Source organism: Aythya marila (genome assembly GCF_965140915.1).
Source record: "Aythya marila genome assembly, chromosome: 12".
In the NCBI taxonomy this organism is placed as follows: domain Eukaryota; kingdom Metazoa; phylum Chordata; class Aves; order Anseriformes; family Anatidae; genus Aythya; species Aythya marila.
This window is the reverse complement of record NC_139053.1, coordinates 2989810-3011696: the sequence shown is the minus strand read 5'-3', so window position 1 is coordinate 3011696 and position 21887 is coordinate 2989810. Positions and strand designations below refer to the sequence as shown.

General features: G+C 34.5%; 1 protein-coding gene across 5 annotated transcripts in view; it reads right to left on the bottom strand.

The window, feature by feature from the left end:
* Positions 1-21887, bottom strand: part of PHKB (phosphorylase kinase regulatory subunit beta) — a 76561-nt gene that overhangs the window by 16210 nt on the left and 38464 nt on the right. For all 5 annotated transcript variants that reach the window (XM_082770233.1, XM_082770232.1, XM_082770236.1 and 2 more), the window contains 13 exons: positions 21232-21289; positions 18649-18726; positions 17908-18066; positions 15995-16089; positions 9331-9386; positions 9053-9146; positions 5754-5837; positions 5166-5270; positions 4270-4352; positions 4099-4189; positions 1288-1349; positions 1036-1198; positions 293-374 (listed from right to left, as the gene is read on the bottom strand). In XM_082770233.1, the coding sequence (XP_082626359.1) occupies positions 293-374; positions 1036-1198; positions 1288-1349; positions 4099-4189; positions 4270-4352; positions 5166-5270; positions 5754-5837; positions 9053-9146; positions 9331-9386; positions 15995-16089; positions 17908-18066; positions 18649-18726; positions 21232-21289 (1210 nt within the window). The remainder of the gene's footprint in view (positions 1-292; positions 375-1035; positions 1199-1287; positions 1350-4098; positions 4190-4269; positions 4353-5165; positions 5271-5753; positions 5838-9052; positions 9147-9330; positions 9387-15994; positions 16090-17907; positions 18067-18648; positions 18727-21231; positions 21290-21887) is intronic.

Genomic DNA, 21887 nt, shown 5'->3' with positions numbered 1-21887 from the left:
TTAGTTTCAGTTTTATATACAAGGTCAAATCCCCAATTTCTTACATGCATGTGTTCAGAATTACAAATAGAGACAGCAACTGCATACGATACAGAAGAGTTCATATGCTTAGCAGCTCATTCCTCACCACACTGTGAATTTGCATGTCCCATTTAATGCAGCAATTGCTTTAATGGCAAAGAAAATAGCTACAGAACTGCTTGCATGCACAGCCATTATTCATGTTCATTACAACTAAAAATACAGCTGCTTCCTGAAATATTCAGGATACTCAAATGACAGAAGCTCCTACCTTCCTTGGTGATAAAATTCGGTCCTTCCCTTTTAAGCAATATACTTGAAAGTAATGCTTGACTTGCAAGGCAATTGCAGTCCTTAAAAAAACAGCAACAACATAACCACAAATAGCCTTCAGATTTTCAGTGAAGCAAAAAACAGAAAAGCTATTAAAAATATTAAGTGAAAACAAAAGGCCTGTAATAATTTGGCCTCAGAAATGTTTCCCAATTTTCTGCTCGTGGGTCCTGTCGTTTACAGCTGAAATTCTAGTAATATCATAGGGAACCATATAGAATATTTTCTGTGCTCCTGCTGGGCACTGGATCTAGAAACAGTCACTGGCAGTTTTCTTCTAGATACAGGAAAAACAACAGATTGGACTTTCCCTCAATATCATTAAGAAGTTATCAGTTTATCAGTGAACATCGACTGTTGAAGTCTTTTGGACTTCAGTCTAGAAATAAAGTATTTATTTATTCATAAGATGCATGACAAATTGATCCCCTTTTTTTGGTCATTTATTACCAAAAGATTTGGATAGCTGGGGGAAATGGAAGCCAACAGTTACAGCATGACAAGCCAGAAAGTACTGGTAAGTATGAAGAGGCACATAAGACGTTTTATGTCACTAGCCGTATTATTAACATTGAACCATAGCAGTCATCATGTTGATCTAATTAGGCCACTATGTACCAGTATACAGTATGTTATTTCATGAGAATGAAGTTACACTGCATTTTTATCAAGTTTTCTTACATTAAGTTTCTGCAGAATCTCATATGTTGACTTGTTTTTCCAGTCATTAATATTTACGTCTGGTTGCTGCTCAAGTTCAGAAGCGTTTGGAGTGCTAGACTGTCTCTTGACTTTTGAATGTTTTGGAAGATCCAGCTCCTCCAAACTCTTAAATACAGGAACCCTGAAAAATAAGTATTTCATTTCTTCACAGTTCAAAAAAACATTTTAATTATCAAATACTTCATCATTATTATTTACACATAGCCTTACTCTTCTGTTTCAGTGATTCTTAGGAAGTCAAGTTGCTCAACAACTGCTCCAGATATTAACGTCTGAAATGAAAAATTTGACAATTAAAATTTAAAAAGAGGCAGAAATGTACGTAAGTATATAGTTGTTGTTTGATCTAGGAGCCATGTTCTCCATATGATGCTGAAACATTTCCAGATGTTTCCATCTGGAAAGTAGTTTCTATACAGTTCCAAATATTTTTACAATTACACGGTGTTTTTCCTTTTTTCTTAAGATCTCACTTAGGACAAAAGAAGTCTCTCAGGGCTGCTTTCTCTTTTATGCTGGGGTTCTGCTGTTCCTGTTATGTGCCTGGAACATACACCTTAACCTACCAATATCCAGCTCTGCTCCCCCAAAAAGCACACCTGACGAAAATACCTGAGATCAAGGATTCACATTCCTTAAGAGTCCAGCATGATACCCCTGTTCTGGATCATAATGCTTTTTGTTTCAGGTACATCTGAAGGATGGCTACTTTTCCTGTCAGTCTTACTGGTCTTTCAGGAAAGCACAAAATAATAGCACTTTCTACTCTGTAGTCATTTCTTAATGCAAGCATGCCTGCCCTGAAGTGTACAGATCAAGTGCAGCTTATGATTATTTCTCTCAGAATATTACAAACATGAAACTCAGTGTTTCATATATATAATGTAGTAATTACAATTAATTCACTCCATTCTTTTATGAAACATTATACCACAATATTTTTAAGAATGCTTTTTGATGATTCTCATTAGCTAAACAAAATTGAGCACACTCTGAATGTTTAAGTTCCATTTTCATTGTATACAAGTTTGCAGTAAAATATAGATATTGTAAAATGACTGAAAATAAAAAAGGCAGAAGTGTTAAAAGGGCACACATTTTTAAATGAAATCACATTTTGTGTACTTTACAAGAAAAAGGAGCTTTCATCCAATTTGAGACACACATCCTATCTCTAAGCACTTTTAGACATATGCATCTAAATGAAGCGGATGAAGACTTCACAAAGATTCGATATATCTTCTGTTGGAATGCATGAATTATTTAAGAAAACACCACAAGTTAGACACATCCCTTGTTCTTGCCCCAACTTCTCCCCCATAATGAAAAGAAACTCTTTCCAAAACACAAGTATGCATTAAAATTGAGAGATTAACGGCTAAACTGATAGAGAAAGCATACTATATTCTACCAATAATTGCACTGACCACCAACATGTACCATTCCTTTATAAAAAGGGGAAGAGGGGGAAGAGAAGTAAAGGTTTTGGAAACCTGTGAAAGAGAAAGGGAAGTTAACAATAAGTAAGAGATGCAAGGCAATTTCCATCTAACCCAAACCATTTTGTATATCCTTTGCTCACTGCCGTAACAGGAATTATATCTTAATAATTAATATGCTACAACATAACTAAAAATATTGTAGTTTTACATAAGGAGATGTTAGTATTTATGGATGTGGTAAAGATTTCTCTCTGGAAAAAGCATAGGACATTTTTTTATTTTTATTTTTTTAATAGATTTCACTCAGAAGTCTTCAGGGGGGTTGAACAAGTATATAACTGTATTTACATTACAGCCCTGTTACACTAACAAGTCTCTCAGTTGCAGATCCCTGGGAACCTTGGAAGTGAATTCTGCATAATTCTATCCATCTTGTGTATCTACAGAAGTTATAAGACCTTCAATTCTGCAGCATTAGCTGTCATAAACCAAATCTGGCTTCATTTTGCTTTCCAAGAGATTGTTTTGAAGTTTTGGGTTAGAGCATGGTTATACACAAATTCATCAGAACTGAAGCAGTGACAATAACCAGTGACAAAGCTGGGAAGGTAGATAATGCCTCTGCTAGACCAGTCATCAATGGAATAATTCAAATAACTACAACTTTAATCTGGCACCAGAAGACAGCCTGAGGCAGGTATCTGCAATCCTTCCTCCCCTGTCTTGCACTCCTATCCATGCAGTTCCTCTCCTGGCTCTGGTGCACGCCCAACTCACAAAGCACAGGGCATATGGCTTCCTCTAAGTGCCAAAAGCAAGGCATTAGATCACTTAACTAGTTTCAATGGTAAATCATGGCTTTAGTTAACAGATATAAATTTAGACAGCTCACGGTAAAAAAATTAAAGCATTTTATCTCATACAGCTTTTTTTATTAGTAGTTTTTATTTTTTAAAGTTGCATTAAAGCCAAATATTTGTATGTAGTTTTCCCATTATTTCCACAGGGACTTTATCTGTGTCTTTGGTCCTCCCTCTGACAAAAAAAGGGGTTCTTCAATAGGTATAAACTAAGATAGCGCATGCAAGTACCTAAAAACAGCACCTGACTCAACAATTTTCACATTTTAATGAAGTAACGTTCCTGCTATAAGATAAATTCAAACAGTAAAGATGTTAAAAAAAAATAGACCTTTGTTCTTCTAAAGATTTTAATATATGTGAAATACCTTTTTTCCTGTTGATTATCAAATCAAAAGAAATCCCTTAATGCTTGACATCATGGATTTTTTTCTTTGGTGGTAATTTCACAAGACATCTGAACATAAAAAAAACCCTCCTCCCTTCTGAAAATCCTCTGTGAAGATTAACGCTTTCAAAAGCCTCATCAAAAGGAATTAAAATAAGCCCATGTTATTTCATAGATAAAAGAAAAACTGTACCAAACATCTTGGTCGTTGACTTCTTAATTTTATGATACCAAGTAAAATGTTCAGAAGTCACATGAAAAGCACAAGTAATAGGAACATATTTACCAATCTTAGGAAATAAGAACACTCAATTCAGGATGAACATCATACCTGTACTCTGTCAACATGAACTTTCACTCCTCCAACAATCCCCTTTTTAAAGGCTGCCAACATATCTAATATCGGATTGAATCTGCTCCCTCTGAAATTTTAAACAGAGCCCCATTAATTTTCCAACGAGGTAAAAATGACACTGAAAATGATGCTTTTATCTTTCTCTACCTTATATTGTCTTCACGGATAAGTACAACAAACAGTGGACGACCATGCATTTTCCAGTATTGCTTAATGAACTGCAGCGCATTCTAGGTAAGAAAAAAGGTTAGTCGCAAAAAAGTACACAAGCACAATGTACTAGAGCACACAATCTATGATATTAGAAGAGCTATCTTAAAGTAACAGCACTGAAGAACCCAAGAGGCTACAAGAAACTTGGCTAATAAATAAAACACCAAGACTTATAGATTTCTTCAAAGAACATGTTGTTTTCAAGTACTGCTTATTCACAGATTTTCAGAAAACACTCCTGATCACAGACTAAATCTGTAGACAGACTACATGTTATGTCCTAGGAAGTATGCACAGGAATCCAAGTCCTGAATCATTGCATGGAATAACCAGCGGCACCTTCCATGCACTGGAAGTAGTTGCTCAAGCCCAGAGCACTTAACAAGTAAGCTGCACACCGCTGTCATCCTTAAAGTTGGGTAAGAACAGCAATTTTTAATATTTGTGCCAAGTTTAGTAATATGAAAGCTTCATCTGGAGGAAATATTTCCCATAAGCAGTCCAGTCTCCCTCTTTTTTGCAGCCTCAAACATCTGTTTTCCCAAAACAAAGGATAATTTGCCTGCTGCACTACAGCATTCCCGATCACTTTAAGGTGAGTTTCTTTTGTTAAATAAAGATACTCTCTAGAATTCATACTGGTCTGATAAAATATTCATCTTAATACTCTTTCCAACATGAATTGCAAGTTTATTTTTGTATTAGAAGAATACTCACTACACGGTGTTCACCTTGCACATTTGTATTTTATCTAACTCCACAGTTTATTCTTCTGCAGACTCCATTTTTGTCAGTTTCTCAAAGGAGAAGTTAAGATAGATCTGTCTTACCTTAATGTCATCAATCAGCATCATAACATCCTGAGACATGTAGAAATCACTTAGATCAAAAATGATCGAGTAGCAAACTACGGTCTTTCCTAGTATTCGATAAATCTATTGGGAGATAAAGCTTCCATTAATCTTTTCTTTAAAATATTTGGAACATTAAAGTAGCCGAAAAGGTAAAAAATGTATTTTGAAACTATCAAAGAAATAATGAATTGTAGAACAGTTATATTAAAACAAAAACGAACAAACAAAAAACCCTACATATCTAGTTTTAAGCGCTCTGGTTTTTATAAGGTATGCAGATCTACACTGTATTCCAGTTAAACTGTCTCACTTCATCACTAATCCTGTTTTGGCCAAGTTTTACTGTAGCTAGATGCCTAAAAAACATGACAGTTTTAATAGTAACATGGAACATGTGCGTTCTTAATAGCAAAATATGTTAAAAAGACTTAAAAAGTAAGACATATGCATAAAATAAAATTACACTTAAATTCTGTTTAAAACAGTTCAGAGACTAATGCAATGTTTTTCTGAAATTGACATTAATAACAATTATATAAAAATTAGAAAATTTCTTGCAACAACCTTTGATGTTCCAAGGCATCCTATAGGCCTGTCCGGTCTTCCAGATAATCCCAGTTTGTCATTGACTCCCAAATGAAAGTAAGCCTGTGAGAAATAATCACAAAAACTGAAGAAAACCTATATATGACTTCCTTATACTCACATACGAAACTGTCTGCTTCTACTTTAATTAGGAAGTAAGCTTCATAAAATACGATCATTATTTCTATTGCTTTTATTCTCTTCTTCCTTTCTTCAAACAGCTGAGATGCATGGGTCCAACTCTGGGCTTCTGGAAAGCACCATAGGAGCCCTGCACAGTTTCAAAACTCAGCAAAAACTTGTTGTTTCTTGTTTTAGGTCTTGTTTTTAGCTTTATTAATTATTATATTTATTTATTTATTTCAATAAGACGCCAACAGAACATTGACTGGCAAATATTGCTTTCTGTAATGCTTTTCCTATGTGGATACAAAGATAAAACAGTAATGTAGGAGCCATATAAAGATCCTTCCTTATTCTACTTTTAGTAAAGGCATGCAAAATTGATGCATCAGCCACAAAAAGCAAGAGGGAGGTTATCTCATTATTCATTAAATGATTCTTATTTGAGTTATATTAAATTATGCATGCCTAGTATTACTTCAACTGATATAATTTCATAATACTTAAATATTAAAGGAATAACCTTAATTTCTTACAGTGTATCAGAATAAACCATAAAAATGCAACTAAGCTGTGGGCAAAACAACATAAATGTATCAGTTATCCCAACGGAATACTTCTTGTTGTACTTCTTTCCTTATTTGGGTTGTTTTAAGGTGACAAGCCCATGAATACTAAAACTTAATTCATATTATGCTTTTATAACAGGAGTTTTAAACATTTTTCTAAGCTCAATATTTCTTTATTTTATAAGAAGAAAATTCAGAAGCAAATGAAAGTGAACATTTGAACAAACATTACACTCGATAGCTTTTCACTGCTGTCAGCTTGGGGCCTTCCTGATATTGCCTATGTTTATGTATAAATACCAATAAATATTTAGAAAAGAAAATAAACAAAACTTCCTACATCAACTGTTCGTTCACACTGAATAACTATATTCAAGCTGAAAGGAATGGAGACATCAAACATTAACATCTTTATGTAACCCATATACACATAACAAAATCAAAAGAATGTTCTTGTAGTACATAATGGAGACTCGAAAAATGGTAATAGACAAAGACACAGCCTTTTCTGGAAGTCTACTAGGAAAAGTGGACCAGGTGATTTAATCAGGTGATTCAATTTTTTTATTACGTTCTTTCTAAAAGTACATGTACCTACCCACCATAAGTATAAAGAGAATACGAGAACTGTCAGAATTCCACCAGCTTTTGAAAAAGAAATCTTAACAAAGTTGTCATAGCTAAGAATTTAATTAATAATAATAAACATATATATATAGTGAAAGTCTCATCTTTTTGTCAGGGAGACCAAAGAAATAATGTATGACAGAGAGACAACAAATAGAACTATAGTAAATGTATGGGGTATCTGTTAAACCAAAATTTCAGGTACAGAGTTTTAGAAGACAAATACAGTCAGAGAATCCCTTCTGAAACATACCATCAAGAAAACTAGTGAGCAAAAATGGGTTGAGAATTGAACAAGGCTGAATGTAAACAAGGATATTTGTTTTCTCTGTAAGTATTTTTCAGATGTTAATGGCAGTCATTATTTGGGGGTAATCATCTTTCTGAGTAAGCTGGCAAGGTTATAGTACATCAATCAGCAATGCACCTAAGACTTCTTAAGTCTGTGAGGATATATTTTCTACTCTATTTTTGGTTTTGTTTTTTCCTGTGTCCTAGGGGCTTCTAATATAGATAATGGCATCTGCCATGTGATCCTAATTTCAGAGGGAGAGACTTACATAGTTGCAGTCATGGAACAGATAAGTAACAACTTCAGGACTGAAACTACATACATGGATTATACTTCCCCAAGACATTCAGAATTCATCAGGCTTATTTGAGATAACCTCTATAATTAAGTTTGGCAAGACCTTCAGGTACCTGGTCCATGACCAAACTTCACGTGGAGAAGTATAAATACATCAAGTGCACATCTGTGATTCTTGATCACCTTACCTGTCTGACAGCCTGCTGCAGTTTGTTAAGGCTTATTTACGTACAGACAGGACACTTTTCAAGGCTTTTTCCAGAGGAAAGGACCAGTTATAACAGAGTTAAACAGGCACCCAGTAATCACATGGATTTTCTTAGGACTTTTTATATGTTTGCCTACAACTGCAGATCAAAGCATTTAACATTCACAACAGCATCTGTCACAGTCTTTTTGCTTTGAATGTATTTCCAGAACAAACAGGAGTGGATAACTTCAGACCCGTACTCAACATAGGCCAAAGTGTTGTACCTATTATACTAAAAATGACTGAACAAAAAGAGGTATTGGTAGTGCTAAGAGAATGCTGAAATGGATCAGTGTGGCCTGTAAATGCCTTTCACCTTTGACTACTGGCTTCATATGGCAATGACAGCTACTTGAACAGATGCATCTAAGCTGTCATCATCAGTGAGGCTTAGTATGAGTAAGGACTAACAGGGACAGCTCTTGGAAGCGAGGGGATGCAGTACTCTGCCACAGGACTACATGCCTGTACAGAAAAAGAAAAATCTGAAGCCTTCACAAGGGATGAAGGAGGTTCTGAAAATGCCCTTCACCCAAGCAGTTTTGGCCACAGATTTGACCGTAAACTGAGGCAAAGGGGTAAAGCAAGAAGGATTTAAACACCAGACTTCCTGGATATACTCAATGCAGCAGACTTTTAGAAGAAACAGTTAAAGATGACTGTATAATGCTTTTTATAAAGGCTGTACTATCAAATTATATGATGGCTTATGCCTATTGCCATATACTCTTTGACCATTATATTCTTTCTTCTTATTTTCTATTCTTATATTTATATTCTTTGACCGTTACGCATTTGCCTGTTTGTCCATCAAGTTTCACTTAGTCTACTGCATTATTCATATTTTAATTTTTTTTTTTTTTTTGAGAGTAGCTCAGGTAATAAGCCTAGTCAGGTAATATCTGGGCTTCAGTGCTTCACTGAAAGATCTAACTGGCATGTATAACTGACCAGTACTGGCATATCATGATACACAACTGAATTAGAATAACACACACAAAAGAAAAAGGTAGATAACAAATCTAAGGAGATACAATTCTAACGGTTTGATATAAACTAATTTTCTTACAAGAGATAGACAGACAGACAAATAGGTAATTTTCAATGCAGAGTTCCTTACTTTGACAAGTTCTTTTTGAGCCCATATCTGAATTGGTTCCACCTGCTGGGGAGTCTGAGTTTGGATTCCATATGTGTTCAGAAAAACCTGTAGGCTACAAACAAAACAATAACAAGTACAATCAAAAAGTAGTCTTAGCTTTAGCAATTATCTTGGCATCAGATAGATGAGTAGCAGGATGAAATTCAACACTTCCTTGAATGCCTTTAGCAAATTTAAGATGTATGTTGTTCAGCACTTACTTACTGTATATATTCTTAGTAAAAGCAAATACCTACCGTTGACTTTCTGCTATGAGGGCCACATGCACTACCAAATCATTTTCTAAAGGACCCTAGAAAACAGTGAAAAAGTAATTATTTGCATTACTATTTTGTTAGATATAATGTGAACAGGGGCAATGTCTATTTAAACAATTCATGAGCATGACAGACATCTCTGCATTGTTTTTCTTATTTTGTAAACAAAATTAAAGACCACCACAAACTAAAAGTCTCAGAACTATGGTAAGATTGTCCTGTCAGTAATACTTTGCAAGATGCATGTTGAAGAATTAATAACAAAAAAGCTTCTGGTATTCATTTCCACTATAGATATATATATTTTATATTTAAAAAACGATGTAGGAGAAATACTTCACTTTATACAAAAATTTATAAGTTGTACAATCAATATATTTCCTTCCACATGATACAACATAATACTTTGATACATATTTTTGTAAAGAGGGAAGTAACAGGTAACTGATAGTATCCATTTTAAAATAAGGAACTGATTTCAAACCTCTACTCTGAAATACTTTGATCTGACAGCTAGTAAGAGTTATATTTACACATATAAAATTACACATAATATACACTTTATATACATATATATGATGTATTACGTTTAACAGGAGATAACAGCATTTCCTTGCATTGTTTATAACAGATAATTCTATGTTTGAAGTAAGAAATGGTATTTTACATTAAATCGGGAAGTCATGCAAATATGAATAAATTCAGTATGTTGGGTGAAATAAAAAAAAAATCAACATCATGGGTCTTGAAATAGCTTTTCTTTTCAGTGGCAATATGCATTACTAGCTAAAAAGATGAGAGGTCTGAGTTATTCCCTGTTTATTTATTCTCTGTAGTTGAATATAGTTGAAAAAAAAAATCAAAAGAACTAAAAAGAGCGCACATTTTTGTTCCTAAGGAATTTGTGTTGTTTTATGCCTACTTTTGTCTAGATACTACCAGAACACGAATGACAAAAATTAAATACATCTTCTATCAATTGATCCTATAGAAATGCAGCATTATCTGTGCAGATAGGTGGATAGATGAATTAATTTGGAACAAAAAGTTTGGAGTGAACACTTCCTTGTTCAGTAATCTATGAGCCTTGATATCAAGTTAGATCTTCGGGATTTACAGAAGTAATTCCTGATAACATGTTCCCAAAAGTACATCCGCACTATATTTCTGCTAAAAATGCTGGTGGTTTTACCACATGAATAAAAGATGTGCACAAACAGATCAGATTAAGAAATCAAAAGTTCAAGTGGCATTAACAGATGTTCCTCTCAGAATCAGTTAATCATGCTATCGATCTCTTTTATACAAACACTAATAAAACACAAACCAGTTCTCTACCACAATCAGTGTCTTGAAATTTTAAAATAAAGAGGAACAACTCCCCAGAGAGCAAGGCAGCTCCCTGCAAGACTGCTTTGATTTATATGCAGCCTGTGATCTAACCTGGGAGCAATCTTCAAGTTAAGACTCAGCTTGCTTAATTATTACTACATCTCAAAGAGTGGGACTAGGTAACCAGCTGAACATAAATCTGTATTCTGAATCTCCACAGGGGTATGTCCTTCTGTGGTACCAGTACTAATGCTTCTCACACACACATGCATTCAATGTCATGCCTCATTTATAGCAGCCAGTAAGTGGTGGTTCTAACATGGGCCATAATTGAGCAAATGCATCTGTTGCACAACTGGCACATCACCAAATCTGGTTATAAGGTATTGTCCCTAAATAAAAGCAAATACTTTTTATTAACTTAACAAAGGTGGTCATTAACAAAGTAGACACTTACACAACAGTGGATTTCCTCTCAGAATTAGACTTCCCCATGTGGTTTTATCATTTCCTCCCTACTCTAATTTCATCATGTCAAAACCTGAGATTCATATGAATGCGTCTTGAACTAAAAGTCAGAAAGAAAGCCTCAGAGGTATTCATGGCAGCTAAGTTCAGGCTTATGATGGCTGGGCTAAAAACCAGGTTCTAAATGCACCCTGCTTTTGTATGACTAAATCTCTGTATTTGCTGCATAATTATATAGAGAGAGAGAAATGAATACTCAGGCCAGAAAACAGTTTAATGAATTGCTGATCCCTTAATATCTCATTCAAATCTATTTATTGTGTGCTGGGTTTCACGGATTGATGAACTAGACAAACTAATTTATCAACACCTACTGCAATTGTTATTGAGAAGATTTGCTGCTTCCATCATCTTTATTTGAGAAGACTTGATTGTGTAAAAACCGCCTGAAAATATTTTTTCAAAATACTTTTGAAAAAAGTATTATGGACAAATGTTAAACCAAGAGCTGCATTAATTGTCACTTAGCACGTAAAGACCTGAAGGATCACAAGTATTAAGTATTCTAGAAAAAACACAGATAAAGTAACAGACAAACTATTCATGAATAGTGTCACCCTTTTCATTAGTGATAGTGACACACTGCGCTATGTATTAAAAAAAAAAGATATGGAAAAACATTGAAGTCCTAAATAAGTCCACTACCTAAATCCTATTGTTAAAAGTTTTTTTAATGTGTGCTATTTCACATTTGTGTAATAACCCAAGCCAAACTGCTGTTGACACATCAATCACTGTCTCCCTAGGACACTGTAACAGACCCCCCTCCGCACCCTTCTGCCTTGCATTTTCACATTGGATGGTGGGGAGAAGGATCCGTTTCAACTACATCCTGCATGCTGTGCAAATGATAAATACACCCTGGTGTTTTCAGAAGACAAAGGTAAAAGACAGATTAGTTTTGCTTGCTCTCCAAAAAATTCATGGTTTGTAACAAGGTTATAAACTGTCAGAGGCAGGCTGAAGGGAAAACCCCTGACTCCATTCCTGGCACTGGAAGAGAAAGCAGCTCAATATCAGTCTTTTGCTGCAGCCTCACTGGACAGATGCTATCGCTATATGCTTTTCTGCACAAATTCCCAGGAAATCTCAGATCTCTGAAAAAAATCCATTCATTTTGAACATGTGAGAAAAAGTGGACATATTATTCAGGAACACAGATTAGAATGGTACCTATTGGGCTTTCCAAGCATATGGAGCAATAGGAGGAAAACAGAAATAGAACGCAACAGAAGAAATTGTACTTAAGCCAAAGAATCCACCTTGCTGCTACTAAACTACAAATGATACAGAATACATCTGCTTTTGAAAGCATCTAAATACTGCTTAATGGTTTATGGTCAATACTACTAACAGACTAGACCTCTCTAATGAAATACAATATGGACATAGGTGTGCCATAAATTCCAGAATAATGTTTAACCATCTCAGAATTGTGTTAATACAATAGCCTACTGAAGTTAACACAAATGAAAGGTAAGAATATACTTATAAGCAACATTACAAAAGAAATCATTAAACATGATAATCTTTAAATCAAAATTAGACACTCTATAAATCTGAGCATAATTTAGGTAGCTGAAAGATCCTAACACATTCCAGCCTACCTATACTTTGCAATTTTATTTCCTTTTTTACATATGTTACTCGGTTTCCTGAAAATAATAAATAAATGAAAACAATAAACAGTTCACAATTTTGACTATTCCCTTCCCAACGTCACCAGGGGGCATTAACTTTCATTTCCAATAACATAAGTGAAGTCTTTACAAATTAAGTCTACAAAGCAAAACACTAAAATGACATAGTCACAGCATGCTGACAGACAATGTCATGAATTAATTGAAGCCCTATACTTGTATTTCACATTAACCCAGAAGATCAATTAGTCTAACCTTGCAATTTATTAACATCATTTTTATTGAATTCAAATTTAGTATGACAGCAATAAATCAGCTTTCATATGCTCCAGTAAAACACAAAACAAAAACAGAAAATCCTCACCCCAACTCATGACATTTCTCATATGTTATTGTTACTACTGCAGACCCTCATATATGCTAAATTCTCCCAAAAGAGAATGCAACAAATGAAACTTATAATCTCTTCTGGATATGGAGATATTGAACAGGAACAACAAAAACAGCTCTTCTAAGAGCAATGAAGTTTTGAAGAGCTGTCCTCACTGAAAGAGAATGCCCTGCATTATCTTCTTTCAGTAAAGTAAATGGAGCATGGATGATTCCATGCTTTGCATTGTTGTTGTTGTTTTTTTGTTTGTTTGTTTGTTTTGCCTTTATTTTTTTAAACTTGAAAGGTATTTACACTGAAATGCTACTGACCAGTTAACCTTACAAAGCAAACTACTAGTGCGAAGGAGAAACTCTCTGATTGCCATCAGACTCCGTTATGTTTTGGAACACAGTCTAGAGCTAGCAAAGAGAATCCTGCTGCAGCACCACGCTGGTACTTCCCCAACATGGAACACAGTGAGACCTCTTTCTGAAAACTGAGACATAAATTCAGGAGGGACATTAAAGTATGAGAAAAAACATTTCCTTTTAATTATAAATAGAATAGGTAGTTTAGTATTAGTGGTCATTAAGTTTTTAATATACTGCTCATTTGACCCCACAATTTTCCACAGCAAATGAGACTGCCCTCTTTTTATCAGATTTTGAAGGCTGAGTGATCCATTCACAGCATTAATATATTGACATTCAATGTATTAACTCTATATAAAACTCCCTTCCAAACAACCACTGAGGTCCTTCAATCAGACCACATTTCTGTGTGCCTGTAGGCCCATATTCTACAGGAAGGGCAGCCCTTCAGAGACCAGAGTTTATACGCAGCAAACTTTACGGTATAGCCTCTTCAGTACGGTAAAATGTTTCCAACATATTAACGGCTGGTTCAAAAAAAATGGTTTTGTTTATTGGATTTGTTATTGTATATTTCTACTATAGAAATAAAAATAAAAATACATTTCAGAACAAATTCTAAATGAATTTCAATGTTAGAGTAATCACTATACATCCTTAGTGTTACTACTTAGTTTCTTTTGTTCTCTTTGTTTCGAGCTAGTAGGTACAGCACAGTTACATTAACATCCTTACATTCCTGTATAATATGCCTCAGCAATGACTGCAAAACTGCAAAATCTTAGCAGAGGTTAAAATGGTGAGAGCATATCAGTGCTGCCAATTTTCAAAAGGTTATATGGAAAAATAGAAGACTAGAATATGGCACTTTCTTTTCTGACTAGAGTAACTAGAGTAATATCAGACTAAGTGGTGAACAGAGAAATGTGAAGGGGTAACATTACAAAAGCTGAATTAATTGAGCGATCTTAATGACCAGAACAGTTAAACTTTCCTAACTGTACTTCTCCAGCGTGAAACTACAGGCTTACATGTATATGCGGCTCATCTCATGCTTTACGCTCAACAGCTTGTACAGGCAGTTCAATACAGCAATACCACAAGTTTTACATCCACAAAAGGACAGAGTAAAGAATTCCTCCGTAACTAATGATAGTGATAGGTTGGCACAGAGCTCCTCTACCAATACTGCTAAACGTTGAGAAAAGAGCAACACAAAAGACCAGAAATAATAAAATACATTGAACAATTGTATGTATCAAATCAAAACGTGGCCTGTATCAGAAGGACAGCCAGGAAGAAAACGTGATGATGGCTGTAGTATTTTTCCACTTGTTCACATTTAGAAGCATTGGTAGTGTTGTACAAGTCAGTAATGTCGGAAGTTTCTCAAATATAAGAAAAAAGGTATCTGAAATTTTTGAAATTCTTTCAAAGCTTTAAATTCCTTTAAAAAGTTTATTTTACACCTGGGACCAAACAAAAATTTAAGATGAAACAACTGATTTGAAGTAAATTAGGTAACAACACAGTTCTTTCATGTTATTAGTGAAAATATTGAAATAATCTCTGACTCTGCAGAGGTAATTTTTAGAGAAAGGAAGGTTACTTGCCAACAACAATGGTTTTCATGGTGATTTTGCCTTTGTAGGCTTATATGCACCTTACTTAATATGCAGTATTTAATATTTTATGCTTCAATAACAAATGCAAAGTGCTGAAAAAGAAACTTTTCAGATATATATTTCTCATACTGAGAAAAAAAGAAGGCTCAAAAAACTTCTTTTAATTGCACATTTTCATACATCCAGTTCTTACTCTTTAATAAAAGAAGTCCTCTACATATATACCTGCTTTTTCTTTTTTTATTCTGTTTACTGCAGATTTTTATTACGAGGTTCCAAGCACTCCCCATCCCTGGGCACTCATTCCTGCCGTGGATTTAAGCCAAATCCAGGAACACATGGATACACCAAAAAAAGAACTTCATACTTGTAGCTCTTAGGAGCTCTAAACAGAAATAATACTTCAGTACTCTGAAGTGGTGGTAATTAACTGGAAGTTATAAAAAAAAAAAATAAATTTTCTCTTGCCTTCCTGACCACGTTAAACCACAACAATATCTTACAACTCAAAGAAATGCAATTACTAGCAGCTATTTAAATTTATAATATGTATCATTTTGATTTTATCACTTAGTTTGAAAGCAAACATACCACTTCCCAAAAACCCTAGATGTTAAAATCTTCCTTTTAGAAGTAATTCTCCATCTATAAAGCAAATGTACACACAATCTTGAATTTTCCTAGTACTTTCTTTCATTCTAATATTAGAAGAATGCACAATACATCAATAATATGTTTTCAGCAAAAACACTGTAATACTAAGGATAGGCTTACCTGGTTTGAAAATCTCATGCTAACATTCCTCTGATCTTGTGGAGGTACATAACGTCCGATGGGATCAATATCTTTAGGACTTACTAATTTGTCAGCTGAAAGTTGATGATAATAAAAACACAGAATGACTTGAGTGCTTTCTGCAGCTTCAGGGAAGGAGGCATGCAAACATTTTATGTGGTCAGTCTTGCTGCTGTAATCTTTGTTTTAGATCAGCGATTTACACAACAAAAGGGCAGTCTACACAATCACATTTAAACTTATGATTCAAATATCATTCTTGCTACATGTAGTTAGAGTACTGTTGTACTTATAACCAGTGCTTCACTTTTTAATAAAAACCTATTATTTGATATGGAGAGTACCCATACACAGGTATGGGGAGAGAGGAGGAGGGGTTGGGAAAGCAACCTAAACTTCCATGATTTTAAACTTTTTCCTGAAAGAGAATTAACTGCTCCAATAAAAATAAACATCTCGATAATGAAGAAGTTTCTATGCTGTGTAGTAAATTAAGACAGCAGTTTATAAACTCAAAATACATCCTGGCTCAGGCCTATAAGTGTTTGGCAGGAGCAGGGAGCTGAATAGATGGTGCAGTGGAAAGCAAACGCTTGGGCAGGCAGTGAAGGGCACTCTGGCTGGGCAGCGCACTGAAGAAGCCAAGAAGGAGCCTGCTGCTGTTGGGAGCTGTGCCAGCGGTTCTGAGCCACCAGATCCTGTGAGCCTCTCCCCCAGCCACCTGCTGCCAGAATGCAGCCTGGCTTCCGCGGGGAAGGACCCAGCTCCCTGCTCTGGACTCTTCCTGCAGAATCATAGGCTACGTCCAGGTGGTTGCATTTAAAAAACAAGCTAGATTATTAAAAAAAACAAATGATTTTAAAATGTAGAATTTATTAATATACTAACCCATCAGTAACCAAAACACATTTTAAGGAAAACAGTCATCTGTTTTCAGATGCATGTAATCAGACTTCTCATGCTGGCTAAAGGCATGCATGCTACTTAAATTATTTGCAGTACTGATGACACTATAAAATTGATTGACCAAACAACTGCAAGACCAATGGCCTCTGCCTAATAGTACTTAAAAGCAAGAGCTGTTCCCAGAATTGTTGTTCTATCTCCTCTATTTTTTAAATTGACTTACACGGCTGAGAAATTTACATATGTAGTCAGAATTATTTCCTATTGAAGATGAGTAGTAACATAATAATATGAAATTTAAGATATTTTTAAATATCTTAAATACGCTATTATTTAAAAATAAGCACTCAGTGTACGTTCATTGCCATTATCAGAAATGCATATTTACTGGAATCCAAATTTGGTCTATTCTAAAAAAAATAAATCCTAAATACTCATACCTTATTTCTAGGGAGCACAGAATCAAGAAAAAGCATGTAAAAAATATAAGAAAAGGCAGCCAGTAAATGAAAAAAAAAAAGAATTTTCAATTGCATGGAACAGCTGAATACCTAGTGGCCGGGCATTATTTTCTCTTCTTCTACAACAGACACCCTATTGTGAAAGCTTGCAAACTTCCTCAACCAAAGCAACAAAGAAATTCTCTTGAAAAATAGCCTTACTGCATGCAAAATACGAGGGAATGTCAGGAAAAGAAACAACAAATGAGAAGGCTATTGTGTTTAGAAGATTTTCAGTATTCTATAAAATATATCAGTAAACTTCATATCATGCTGCATGCAGCATAAAAATTCAACATGAAGAACAAAAGGCAATTTTTGCCCATCACATATGTACCAAAGCAGAAGACACACATGCTACCCATACTACCTGGAGTCCTTTTGAAATTCAAGCCAGTATGTTTGTTCAGATTCAAGAAAAACATTAACAAGATAAATATCCTTTATGATGAGTCAAAACCTGATAGAATTTCTTCAGCCTCTTACCCAAGAGCTTTGCAATGATGTAAACTGCCTGTCCCCACAAGAAAAACTTCCCATCGCGTCCACTGTTACTAGGAAATCGTTTCTGACTGCCAGGATTCTTCTTTTCCAGTTCAACAAAATCAGCTGGCACATAGTAATACTTGGGTACAACAGGACACCCTATGGCATTTTAAAATAAGTACAGTAAGTAAATAAATCAAATTCTATTTCCATTGTTATTTGATTGTATTCCCCTCATAAAGCTGAAGTGTTATCCAGGTAGCTATTTGAACAGACAGACTGTTGTCATTCATCATTTTCTCTCAAAACCACAATCAGTGTCGGAAACCCAGAACTACAGTAAACTACTTTATTTTTCACCAAACATTTCCACAGAATTTTTTCCCAGAATACATACACCATCTGTACTATACAAAAATGTTTTCACTGAAACAAAAATGCAGTACAGATAAGAAGCCATACCCAAAAGAAATGAAAGCTGCATTAGAGCAGAACACCTTGGGTTTTCTCCCTTCATTTAACAGTCACCTCAGTACTAGACAACTCGTTGGCCAAAAATGGTCAAACAATCGAAATAATGCTTGCAAGAGATTATTTCAATATTAGTATTTTGCTATCATGAAACAGTGATATTATTCCTCTTTTTGTTTACTGCAATGTCCATTAACAGTGTAAGTATTTTTTATAGTTTCAGACAAGAAAAAATTAGGGATTTTTGAAAGAACAATTATCAAATAATACCTTCAGATGTATGTTGAAGCAAAGGATCCAGAAGATCCTGATATTCTTTTACTTGTGCAGAATTTCCTCTAAAAACACCTACAAAAAACAAACAAACAAAAATAATTAATTCAATTAAAGAAATAACTGTTCTGTGAATTCAGTGTTCATAAAAGAAAAATCTAGCGTTTATTGTTCTGTGGTGCAGTGCCTACAGACTAAATTGTTCATGAAAAAGTACAACACTAAACTAACTGCTCGCTTATTACCACAGCTAAATCTCACAGGGATCATGAGTCAGACATTGTTTTATTAGCTTAAACTGAAATCAATTGCAAATTACATCACAGAGTAAAGCTGTGAACTTATAGATGTTCTGAAGTGGACTAGATCTCAGACAACTAGCCCAGCTAGCTGTAAATAACTTCCTTAATTATGGTAGAATGAAGAAGCAGAGTTTGTATGCCAGGGTGGAGACACATAGGCTGTTTCTAAATACTCAGGACAGAGCTTCAAAATTATCTAGAAATGAATTGTCCAGAACTCCCAATAAATCAATACAATAGGAACTTGAAAAAGTAAATTGAAAAATTCCCCCCAAAGATATTTAGATGGAATCTTTACATTGATAAGTTACGTAGATAGAATAATTTTAACATGATAGAGATTAAGAACAGGTGACACATCTTGAGAGGTTGAATACAGAGTCAAGCTTTTATGATGATGCTTTAGGGGAAAAAGTGTTAAGTTTGGAAGTACCGGCATCTTAAACATTTTTCTAGTAGAATTTACTCATCTCAAAATTCGTCTGATGAATACTATTATGACCAGTGCTCAGTTCTTACATGAAAAGATGCATCAAAAATAGCAAAAGCATTTCTGCTCATCAAGGAAAACTTGGATGAACTTGATAAATAAGAGTAACCTTTTTTAAAAACAGAAATGTTTTTGAACATTTAAAGGGAAAGAAGTCAAACTTTTAATCTTTCATTCCTGTGCATATCCTTTCTTTCCATGTTTCCCTTATCCCACAAAACCACCATAATCTCCAGATTTGAGTAGAAATTTAAAAAAGCTTTCAAAAATGCTATTCAAATACTTGTTATCCCCCCCAAACACACATTGATTTATTTAGTTCAATCCTTCCTTGCAGCTACAGATGCATATCTACTATCTACAAAGTCCTAAACAATTTCCTTTTGAGAAACACTCCAAAGGGAAATTAGTACTAAAGCAGTCTTTTTGTACTCTTAAGAACTGTTATTTCTGAAAGGCAAAAGTAAGACAAAAGAAAACCACAAACTAGTAACTTATTCATCAAAAACAAACGTATCAGAACATCTTATTATAAACAGTTTAGTCATTTTTGCAATTTAAGTCTCTCTGTATGCACTTCAAATTTTGCATTAATGAAGCTTGCGGATTTGGATGCAAGTGCACAAAATCCACTGATGTAATTGTTCTATTTGCTTAAATTGAGCTACAGGGAAAAAAACAAAACAAAACAAACACTAGGACAATATTTGCAAGGTATGTATTTTGTACTTTATAACACAAGAAAAGTAGAGAAACTAACTTCAGTTAAAGATAACTGTATTTTTTGTTCTTCCCAAAACTCTAAGTGGGCAGCATAAAATGTCAATGCCTTTCTCCCGTATTCTTGGGGGCTTCACTCCTTTTGAAAAAAGTCAAGCATTCCTTCAGAAAAATCAATTGTGAAACCTTATTACATGTTCAAACAAAATATTTTAATCTATGGGTGAGCACACAGGAGTCAAGGCAGAGAGCAGACTTCTATGCCTCTCACAATCTTTATTTGAAAACTATTTCACACACTGAAGAGCAAAACCAGCTGCTAGAAATATGGCCAGATTTTCATCCATTTACAAAGCTGAAAGACGCATGAATCTTTTTGATGGCTGTAACCCTTACTGATTTTCTTATTCTGACCTTCCTTCTGTCTGAGTTCTGGCTTCCATCCTGAAATCATCCTGTGAACTTTTCTAGTATGTCTCCTAACCTCAAGACAAGGTCTGTCAGTTGTGGATGTATTTATTTATTCATCAGACCAACTGGCTACATGTAAAAATATAGCCAGGAAGCAAAGGCATTTAAAAAGAGCAACTAGGCCTTCTGCTGTGCTTTATTATCTTCTAAATTCTGTTTCATTTACCCCAGAACAATCAACCTGAAAATATCTGTGAAAACATTCAGTTTGTCATTATATTCTCTATTCTACTTCTTTTTCTTTCATGTGCTGCTATGAAGTACTGATACTGTGGAAGTCTTTAAGACTTAAAAAGCAATGCAAAAGTGAATGTAGAAGATTTAAGCTTCTGAAAAATGAATATTGAGTTATATTGTAAGAACAGAGTTCAAGTTACAAATGCTGAAATATGGGTGTTTTTTGGTTTTGTCTTCTTTTTTTTTTTTTTTTCTCCTGTTGTCCTGTTATTCTTGGTTTTTAACCCATGAGGCAGAACTTTCAATCAATCTTCCTTAGAGCAGACGCTGCTTGTATATGCAGGACAAAAAATGATTTTGTATTCTTCATCTAAGGGCCTGTAATGCCTTTATAAAACAAGAACAAAAAGTCATACTTACCATCAATTATCATGAAAATAAAGAACAGAGGGAATTCACATTCAATGCCATCAAAAAGCTAAAAAGAAGAAAAAATCATCAGCTATTTCAGATCCAAATTTCAGTTTCAGGAAATATATTTGCATATCCTATAGGACTATTTCAAAGCAACAAAAGACAAAGATGAAAGTGAAAACATTTTAGGACACCAGCTTTTCATTTAGCTTACAGCCTCTTAATTCTACAGGCATTTCAACTGTGCTTTTACATATGGCTCATTCTCAAGCAGAGTATTTATATAATCTATGTTTTATTTTCCACAGAGAAGCTATTGGGGAGTAAAAATAGTAAATTTTCATTTAGATAACCTTTACTGATAAACACTGTGGTCAAAAGCAAAACTGTTTTCTATACACTCTGACTCTAGTCAGCTGTGAAATTAAATAAAATGATAAATAACTTTCTTATTTGTTATGTGAAATCAACTATACCCTAAATGTAAATGGAAGCACATTCATTACAAAACAAATCAACGACTAACTTGCTGACTTAGCAATCTCTCAAAACTGCACATGCCAAATTACAAAATGCATCTCTCCTTCATTTGAAACAATTGGGAATCGCTGTGCAATTCAAACTGCGAATACTAAAGGTGCAGTATCTGTTTTATTTTTTTT